At 47.0% G+C, this 10775-nt stretch overlaps 1 protein-coding gene across 1 annotated transcript in view; it reads left to right on the forward strand.

The window, feature by feature from the left end:
* Positions 1-10134, forward strand: part of AK5 (adenylate kinase 5) — a 207756-nt gene extending 197622 nt beyond the window's left edge. Inside the window, exon 13 of the mRNA XM_006774690.2 lies at positions 9219-10134. Within this exon, the coding sequence (XP_006774753.1) occupies positions 9219-9287 (69 nt within the window). The 3' untranslated portion in view covers positions 9288-10134. The remainder of the gene's footprint in view (positions 1-9218) is intronic.
* The last annotated feature ends 641 nt before the right edge of the window (positions 10135-10775 follow it).

Below are 10775 nucleotides of genomic sequence, written 5' to 3' on the forward strand. Positions count from 1 at the left end.
TTTTGGTTCAGGGATCTGGGAATTGGAGCTGCATACAGTTGCACAAGTTGGACCCAAATATGGGTCCCTTACTCTCTTCACATTTGTATCAATCAAAATTAAATATTTGTCATCGCATGGACCATGAAATCTGGCCATGCAATTTTCATAGGTGCCTATTGCTGAAAACATAGAGAGGGAAAGGGGAATGAAGGGAGGGAGGGAGGGAGGCATGGATGAGGCATAAATTCTGCCTTCTAGACCTTGGCTAAACAGGAAAAAGGTCTCTTCTAGATCTACGATCCAATGACTTTGAATTTCTGGATTTTTACAGTTCATAATTGGCACTTGTCTCCTTTGCCTCAATTTTTTTTGCAATAACTGTTATTGAAGGAAGCATTATATGGGGCCAGAAGAGTAGGTAATTAGGTGAAACAGTGAAGATACTGTGGGGAAAATGAGTCGTGTCACTTAATGAACAATAAGCCATGCTAATTCACCATTAATTTCATGAATTTGGGGAAACTACACAACCCCCATCATTCACTCATTTCACAAACATAAACAGGCATCAAGCACCTCCCAAGGGCATCCATTGCCCTAGTGGTTTGGATACAGGTAATAAGGCGTGGTTCTTGCCTCTAGAGCTGAGTGTTAGTAGGGGATATAGACAAACCTGTGACCACAGTACGGGGTCAAAGTAAGAACTGAGGGATTTCTAAGGCCCCTTTAACCCATTCTAAGGGGAAAGGAAAGGCATTGAGGAAGGTCAACTAACTTGATCCTCAAGGTGGGTAAGATGTGAGGGGATCAGGGCACCCCACATGGAAGGATCCCCCAGTGAAAAAAGTCAGGAGAGACAGGAACTCAGCTGGACTGTGATGTAAAGTGCCAAGGAAAAGAGGAACAAGAGGGCTGGGCAGGCAAGCAAGGACCAGATCCAGATGAACCTTATGTAGGAGTGACTCACTGTCCTGTGGGTGATGGGAACGGACATAGTCAGGGTTTTCATTTAGAAAGCTCACTCCATCGCCTTGTAGAGAACAGATCCCAAGAAGGTAAGGCTAGGAGACCACTGGGAGGCTGGAACAGTATGCCAGGAACAACATCCTGAGGCCCCAGGGCAGAAGAGGGGCGTGAACATGCACTTTCTGCTATTCACAGTAAGTCCGAGGGAGACGTCAACTTGCACAGAACAAGCCTGTCTCGGAAGCAGCTGCATTATCGATTCCTTGGGGGTGGCGGGGAATGTTTGATACTGAATTCTCATTTTCTAAACCAGTTAGTGGTCCATTTTCCAGCATCTAAGGACTTAGCCCTGGGTGTAGAGGTCTGAAAGGTGTTCCTTGCTGTAACTCAGCGATGTGGAGCATGTGGCATGAGAGTCACAATGCCCAGCTTCCGTGTCTGTGGCAGACATTGCTAATCCATCATCGCACTCTTCCCTGCAAGGCCGAGGTGTGGCCTCAGATGGTCTTAGCAAGCTCTCCAGGCGGCTACCCCAATAGGACCTGGTGTGCACATTGAAACCTCTCTGCTGTGCTTGGTGCAACCTCTGGCTGCCATTAAAACAAAGATCTGGGTCTTTGAAAACAAGCAAACCCAAAGTGCATGATGGAAGAGCAGGGGCTTAAGAATTCAGGTTGCAAAGGCCTGGTCAAGATTAGTAATCTCCACACTTTGTGAGCCTGGAACACACACAGAAATTATTCAGACACAAGGGAATTTCTCCCATTTTGAAGATTTAGATAGATGAGAAAATCCCTAAAGAACTCAGAGTTCAGCCACTTCCAGGGTCAGAATATCCGTGTGCTCTTTGGCATTATCCCAACCTAAATTCTACACACTCACCAATGCCAGGCTTGAGGGTGCGCGGCTAACCGAGTTCTCAGCTAGGGTCTCTGGGATCCTTAGAAATATCTAAGGGGGGCAGAAAGGAAGTTTCCAGTTCCGTGTGGTTCATCTCTGCAGCTTTCCCTGCATTTTGGAGATGCTTGCAGCTGGGTCTGTGCTGAGGTAACATATATGATCCGCTTCGCAAATACAGTTCTTAAAGCCGCCCCTGCCCTGACTCCAGAGCAGAGGGGCTCCAGCCCTCAGGACCCCAGAGGCCCTCGGGAGGAGGCTGCTCTGGAGTCCTCGTCTCCGCCCCGGCTGTCCTCCACCAATGTAGCTGCAGAGATTTTTTTTTAAAGCTTCCTCCCCCCGCCCCACCCCCGCTTGCTTAGAGACAGGGAGGGTGGAGTGTGGGCCCAGGGAGGTGGGAACTGTTTGCAGGTGGCTGTGGGGTTCGCCAGCAGCTCCAGCGGGCTGGGGAAGCAGGGGGAGGCTCAGATTTGTTTCCTGGTGGAGAAGGGGAGCGCCTCTGTCCCTTCTGCTTTCTGGCCTCTGGGCTTCTGTCCTGTCTTCTTGCAACAGCTTCAACTTGCCCTGGATTCTAAGCAACAGTTTGTGTCTTGTTCCGTGACGCCCTTTTATTGTTAGCACTTCCTCCCTGTCCCATTGGTTTACTGAGCCCCAAACAGTGCGGTTCACCATCCCTGTGGGCACTTGGATCATTGAAGGAGTTTTCTGAAATCTAGGTGAGGCTGATGGATGCCGTTCCAGGTACAAGTGGGACAAAGCAGTGGTTCAGGGAGACGTGGGGAGGAAGGAGAGCCCCACGTGGCCAGCCCAGAGAGAGCCCCCCCAGCACCTCCCTCAGGCCTCCGTGTGCCCAGTTATGAATTCATCAGCTGACACCCCGTTGACCACAAGCAAGCCAAAACACAGTGCAATGAAACTGCAAACAGAGGTAGTAAAAAAAGCAAAGCGGAATTTATACAGCCGCTGCCTTATCCTTTAAGTCCTTATTAGCCCATCAGCATACAGTCAGGTTAGAACGTATTTCAACATCAACCCAGGGATGGAGGCGCGTGTGATACGAGTGGGTCCGGGAGTTTCCAGCCGTCTCCCCCTCTCTCCTAAAGCCAGCTTTGCTGTGCCTCTGCAGTCAGGACAGACTTCTCTCCATTCCACGCCCGCTCCCTGCCCTCAGGGCCAACAGGAGTAATCACTGCGGCCTGGGTCCCTGCCCCGTCTAGACACTGCCTCAGGGTCCCTGTAGGAACTCTCTCAGCTCAACTGGCAGGATAGTCGCCCGCCCGCCCGAAAAAAATTTAACCCATACAAGAAGCTGTCCTCTCCATCCCCCGGAGTGAACGAATTTATTCTTGGAAAAAATAATTGAGATGTAGCATGTCAGGGTGAAAAGCACGACACCTGGCCAAAGGATCCCTGGGTAGAGCAAATGCATAAATCTCCCATCTGCTTTGAGAGACTTAATGAAACTCCTTCTTTGTGATTCTGCTCGATGCGCTCCTATCCACCCCTCCCTTCCTGACTGACAAGCCTTCACTAGATCCCTGCAATGAGCTTTGGATTCGGTGCAGCAGTCTCTGCACCCCCGTGGTCCCGAGGAAATGAGTTGTGCTCAGGGCTTGTCCGGACCCTCCCAGAGCAGCAGGCAGAAGAGGACGCCAGGCCTTTGTCCTCTCCTGTGCACACTCTTGATTTTCTCCCTCTGCGGGTGCTTCCCTCACATGGCGGGTTGTGCCACGTCAGGGCCATCCCTTTACTGGGCTTCACTTTATCTCGGAGCTTCTCCAGGAGCTGCTGCCAGGGATCCTGCCAGCAGAGAATTGGTGCTGCTCCACCCAAGGTCCCTGGCATATTCCTACAGGTATGGGGCATCGCTAACATCCGAGACCTGGTGCTTACAGTGGGGAATTCAAAGGGGAAGAGGGGCCCAGGGCACTGCACCCACAGTAAGGTGGCAAATGTAGTAATTTATTTATTTGAGCTGGGTCCTAAAGGATGAGTGCGAGTTCGTAACAGATGCAGTGGGGACGAAGGCGCTGACTGACACGGAAAAGAGCCCAATAATGTGAGCACGAGATGGGGTGCCAGCAGATGAACTAAAGTGGAGGCAGACAGACCAAAAGGCATGGCTGAGGCAAGACCGGGAAGGGCCTTGAATCCATCCATCCACCCATTCATTCATTCATTCCTCTTCCATGCAGTAAATTTTCCGAAGCAGCATAGAAATGTAATGTGGGCCACATAGATATTTACAAATTTTTAGTGGTCACATAAGCAACAGCAAAAAAAAAAAAAAAAAGTAAAAAAGAAACAAATGAAAGTGATTTCACAGTGCATTTTATTTAACCGAATATATTCTAAGTATTATCCTTTCAACATGTTATCAATATAAAAATCATTGAAATATTTTTACATTTTTTATATGTCTTCAAAATTTGGTACTTAAATAGATCTCAATTAAGATGCTAATTTTTCACCAGAAATACTAGGATTGTATTTGTATTTCATAAAATTTATGGTTGGAATAGTAGACTGACCGGGTATGGGAAATGGTGAGGGCCCAGGAGCAGGCTTCACGTAACCCTAACTTTTAAAAACATGCAGCTTCGGATTGTCCGCGGTGGGTGTCCAGGTGCCGAATAGTGAGGGCCCCTGTGGCGTGAGGCTCTGCTTTAATGGGGACAAGATGAGGAGAGGAAGAGGGAGGCGCCCCGACCACGGTAAACACTCTGTGACAGCTCAGCTTGCTCCACAGGCCCCACGGCGCCCGCCAGCACGTGAAAAGCAAAACTAAAACTCAAGCAGCGTTTTGAACAGTGCGGGGAGATTCAGGGAAAACACCAGATCTGGGCCGTGTGTGAACCAGCCACCTGTCCTTTGGTTTCAAATTCATGGAACTAAAGAGGAAGAGAGACAGAACATGCAACTCCCAAAGCGGTGTGACTGCTTTCTGATTCAGCCTGGGCTCCCGACAGCTCCTCCTCGGAAATCGAGTGAAGCTCAGAAATGTAATCTTATTTCCTGCTCATTTGCTTTTAGCTATTTTTTAAAAAATCTTTTTGCAGACCGACCAGGACCTCACTGACTGCAGGGTTTTATATCCACTCTCAGGCAGAAGTCAGAAGCAAAGCCACTTACCTAGTTTTCCGTTCAGTACATGAAAACCTCACCTTCTGCCGTTGCTGATTCAGAACGGGAGAGCTTTGGGGGCAAGGGACAGGAAGAGACTGACTTCCCGCCCCTGGGGACAGAGGGTTGCTGTAAATGAACACCGTAAGCACTGATCCTGGGGCAAAACCTTACTGTCTGTTGAAAAGCACCTTGTTTTCAAGTTTTAAGCCCCCTCCACACAGAACAATCCATATGCCAATTCCACAGCATTTTTTTAAATATATTTTATTGATTTTTTACAGAGAGGAAGGGAGGGAGATAGTTAGAAACATCGATGAGAGAGAAACATTGATCAGCTGCCTCCTGCACATCTCCCACTGGGGATGTGCCCGCAACCTAGGTACATGCCCTTGACCGGAATCGAACCTGGGACCTTTCAGTCCGCGGGCCAACGCTCTATCCACTGAGCCGAACCGTTTTCGGCTCTGCAGCATTCTTACCTGTGTGCTGTGCTTAAGGGTGTTCAACGGTAGCACCGAGTTGGCTGTTTTAAATGAGCTAATGTAAGCAATGAGAATAGTTCCTGGAGCTTAGAAAGCACTCAGTAAGTTGGTTTCTCCCATTTCCTCAGAGTCACAGTTATATATGAAAATAGAAAAGCCAGATGTTGTTCTCAAATACTCTCCCACTGACTCAGGGACTGTCCAGGTGACCTGCGGCGAACCGGGGGAAGAATCTGGAGCGGAGCAGAAGATCTTGGTCCCACCCGGTTCAGCTGGGCTCTTTTGCTTCATAAAAATCCATTTCAGACCTCCCTCCTAACCCCCCTAACCCCACACACACCCTTCCGATAGTTTAAGTGGCCTCACTGCCTCTAGAATTATAGTCTCGGCACTGTGCTTCCTGGGGCTGAGGGTCCCAGAGCCCAATTATTTGATTTCGTCTTTCAACCTCCTCGTGCGCATGGGCTCCACAGAGGCCCACACCACAGCGCGAGACTGGCTGAGTGGCCACGAGAAGCTTCCTTTCTTTAATTAAATAAATAACTCCCCTAAGGAAGCCACAACGCCAAAGGAGTGCTTGGGTTTTGGGTGGAAATAGGAGGAAATGGTCCCGCTCAAAGCCTCCGCCTCCCAGCCCTCAGGAAATAACAAGGTGCAGCCTTCAGGGGTTGTGCTATTAGCGCTTGTGTCTGAAACCAACTTGCTCGGTGTTTATAGGAGAGAATCCCAAATCCTTACATCAAGTCCAGACTGTGGGTCAGGAAAGGGGCTCCAAGAGGGAGGGAGGGAAGAAAGCGGCTGGCAAACAAGGGCAGCGGTGAGGGCGGACGTGGCGTCAGGCGCTTCTGTATCTGCAGCTCCTGGCCTGTAGTCATCCTGTTGTCAATCCCTGTTCCCGTCGCTGCCCTGGAGCTGTGAGCTCCTGGAGAGCAGGACTGTAGGGTCTGACTCAGCTCGCTGATCTCCAGCACAGGATCCAATGTCCGCACCGAGGAAAGGTTTGTGGGTTGAAAGGCAAGGGAAAGGCAAGGCGCTGAGAGGGGAACACGTGGCAACGGCTAAGTCCCTGCCCCAGATGTAGAGCCACTTGCCAGGGAGACAAGTTGCTGACGGGTCTTTGATTTTCCCATAAGGATGGAGAATGACGTATGTATGGGGGACAGGGAGATGCAAATATTTTTAAGCTTCAATTTTAATTTTTTCCTTATTGTGAGAAAGATCATAGTTACGGGAATGCATACAAGTACTATGTACTGTCTGAAGAATAATAAATGGGCACCTGTAGTCACCACCGAGGTCGTGAGATAGAGTCCCGGAGCTCCCCTCGTGCCTCCTGATCACATCTCCGTCCTCTTCCCAAAAAGTCATCACAAGCCTGGCCTTCCTGATAACCATGTCCTTGCTCTCGATTATTTTACCACCGAAGTCTAGACCCCTCACCAACGTAACCTAGCTTTGCCTGTTTTTAACGTAACGTAAATCGAACCACACAGCATGCCTCTGCTTTGGACACTTGCTTCTTTCCCGCAGCTTTGCCTGATTTAATCCATGTTTTTACATGTAGCTGTTTTCACATGTTTTCTCATTTCCGTAGTATTGCACTATATGACTATGCCACACACTTTTTTTTTAACTTTATAAAGATGGAACATTTTTTTACAAAGAGAGCTAAGACTTCACATCAAATATATTTAGGACATCGCTACCTGGTTTCCTCGGGCACCTTCACTTGTCTAAAACTCAACCGCTCGTCTGTTCCCCTGGCACTTGCTGCTTCTCCTGTATGCCTCTCGTTTAGCAGAACCACCTGGTGCTCAAGCCAGAAACTCGGGTGTCCCTCTGAGTCTTTCTCCGTCAGGCCCCACCGAATCCAGGCACCAGGTCTGTGACTGCCTCCTTTCCATTCCTCGGGCTGCCTCCTCTCCCTCCTGCTGCCCGCGTTAAAGCAGGAGTTTATGCCGCAACGCATGTATCCATCCACTGCCAATGGACTTTTGCAATTTTTCCAGTCTGGGGCTGTTACAAACAGTGATTCTATAAACATTTGTTGTATCTATTTTCAGGGATAGCCCACTGTTTTGTTTTGAGAACTCATGCTACCACTGGAATCAGTGAAGTCCCTAGTGTTGTGAAATAGAAGCTAGTTTGCCCAAACAAGCTAGACCAGAGTTTTAAAAAATCATTGTTTCTCAAAGAGTGGTCCAAGATGACCCACATCAGTATCAGCTGCAGAACTTGTTAAATGTGCCATTTAGAAGACCCAGCCCACACCTACCAAATGGGAACCTCTGGAGATGAAGCCCCAAAAAGTTGCATTAAGCAAGCTTGCTACCTCCTCCTCCCTTCCCATGAGTCTTACATGGATACCCAAGCCTCTACTTTCCATGGATGCTACATATGTGATGGGACAAATCTCTGTGTTTGGCATGTTAGGAACTTTTGAGAGAGGAAGGGATAGTGTGCCTTCTTGCCGACTCCCTGCTGTAGGTCCCAGCTTTGGGCTTACAGCCCTCCCCATCATTTTGCTGCGGGGCCCTCACCTCTGCCCTATTCCTACCCACCCTGCTCCAGGACACGCACAAGTCTCGATTTAACTAACTGCAAAGTCTTTCCATGACCCTACATAATACCTGACCTCAACAGGGTACTAGTTTTTGTTGCTGTTGTTTTAAATAGACTTTATTTTTTAGAGCAGTTTTAGGTTCACAGCAAAACTGAGCATCGAGTTTTCATATACCCGTCTCCAAACACGCACAACCTCTCCCACATCAACATCTCCCATAAGAGTTGTACATTTGTTTGAACATCAACCTATCATAATCACAGAAAGTCCAGCTTCTGTGGGTCTTGACAAATGTATGACAGGTGTCCACCATTGCAAGAGAGGTTTTACTACCATAAAAATCCTGTTAAACCCATTCTTTCCACCACCACCCACCCCCGTCTCACACACACACCTGATCTTTTTACTGTCTCCATGGTTTTCCTTTTCCCAGAATGTCCTTTAGTGTGTAGCCTTTGCAGATTGGCTTCTTTCAGCCAGCATTTAATTCCATGGCTTAATAATCTCATTTCTTTTGGGCACTAAATAATATTCTCTTGTCTGGATGCTTGTCCAACTAATGCAGGGCATCTTGGTTGCATCCAAGCTTTGGCAATTATGAAGAAAGCTCTTATAAACATCCGTACGCAGGTTGTGTGGGCGTGTTTCCAGCTCCTTTGGGTAAATGCCAAGGAGTGCAATTCCTGGATCAGAGTAAGAGTTTAATTTTGTAAGAACGTGCCCACCTGCCTTCTTAAGTGGCTATCATTCTGTGCGCCCGTCAGCAAAGAATGGATGCTCCTGTTGCTCCACATCCTCACCAGCATTTGGGACTGTCAGATCTTTGTATTTTGGCTGTTTTAATAGGTGTGGAGGGATATCACATTGCTGTTTTAATGTAGGCACCTAGTTTTTTAATTACTCGCTTTTATTTTATTGATTTGAGACAGAGACATTGATCTGTTGTTCCACTTGCTTACACATTCATTGATTCTTATGTGCCCTGCCCAGGGATCAAACCCATAACCTTGATGTATGGGAAGGACACTAACCAACTGAGCTACCCAGCGAGGGCTGAGCTGCTCACTTTTTTGTTTTTTGGTGTCTTATGTTTTAAAATTTCGCACAGCAAGTTATAAGCAGGCAAAACTTTATCATCAAAAATGGTCCTACTTACAAATGTTCCTGAAGACTAACTTTCTCTTTTTTCCTTTTAAATATAGATAAATGCGGAGGGAACACCAGAGGAAGTTTTTCTTCAACTCTGCACAGCTATTGACTCTATTTTCTGAAGACAAAATGCATGTATGTTAAGGAGAGTGAAGACAGAGAAATATATTAAAAGGTCTATCTATACCTTAATTACGTTTCAGGTTAAACTTGTGTCCCCTTCCAATCCCGACATTGCTGTTTGCTCCCCAGCTTGGCCCATCGGAGGCGTCTGGAAACCATGCATGGTGTATTTGTTATCACCCAGCCTCTTTGTGATCCAGACAGCCGTCCACTCACAGCTCGCACACCTTCCTATCAGACAGGCTGTACCTCCGAGCAGAGTTAATGGACAGCAGTGCAGTGCCAGTCTGTCAGTTGTGCCCTCAGGACTTGTTAGAGTCTGATCATTTGGTTCTCCTCTCATCAAATAGGGAGTTAGCACCCCTCAATTCCCCACTGTATCTTCCTCCCCCCAAGTTGCCTGATGAAGTCCCTGAATTTGAGGGGGGAGAGGGAGGGGCTTGCAAGCTGGGGCATCTTCCTCTGGTAACTGTAGCTCAGAGCCAGAGAGATTAGGTTGACATGCCAATTATTACAAATCTGATTCAATTTGAAAAACATAAAAAATATGAAACTGTACAATTTTTCCAAGACCGCTAAACCCAGACTAGTCACCAATAACATGTCTCTACTCATTTTTATGAAACTGGCTACTTGGAATACTGTCATAGTGGCTAAGAGCACTAACTGGAGGAAAATGGCCTCTCCTATACCTGCTGGTGCATTTTGGCAATTATACATCAATACCAATGACTAAACGTAATTTAAAAGCGTGAGGTGGTTTATTATTGCATCCACCGGACTAATGTCAACTTACAGTTTTGATTTTAAATGATCACCTATTTACTAAATACTGTTGCCAAACAAGAATTACAGTAACAGTAATAAAACTGATGTGGGTGGGAGGGGCATGTCAGCACACGTTTAACAGATCTCGATGCTATATTTGTTTCATAATGGCCTTTTTGAGGGGTTTGCAAGCCTTATCATACCCAAATGTAAAATTGTTTCCTCGCATCAAACCAGTGAAGTTTGGGTTCTCTGTTGTGTTATCGTTGCCAGAATCAGAGCTTCTCATGCAGTCTACTGGAATAAATGCACCTTCCTCTACCAGTGGTTCTCAACCTTCCTAATGCCGCGACCCTTTAATACAGTTCCTCATGTTGTGGTGACCCCCAACCATAAAATTATTTCGGTTGCTACTTCATAACTGTAATTTTGCTACTGTTATGAATCGTAATGTAAATATCTGATATGCAGGATGTATTTTCATTGTTCGCGACCCACAGGTTGAAAACTGGTACAAGTCAGTCATGACCAAAAGACCCTGGTTTCAATTTGCATGATTTTTTTCCTCTTCGATGGTTGTGCCAATAAGAATCCATTTCTGGGGCAAAGCTGTATTTTTAAAGTCGTCTTTTTTTTGAAATGGATATGTACAAATAAAGTAAATGGAACACAGGATAACACTTTTTTTTCTATTTATTTGCAACTCGCATCATTCTGGA

The sequence above is a fragment of the Myotis davidii genome, unplaced genomic scaffold (genome assembly GCF_000327345.1).
Source record: "Myotis davidii unplaced genomic scaffold, ASM32734v1 scaffold248, whole genome shotgun sequence".
Lineage (NCBI taxonomy): Eukaryota > Metazoa > Chordata > Mammalia > Chiroptera > Vespertilionidae > Myotis > Myotis davidii.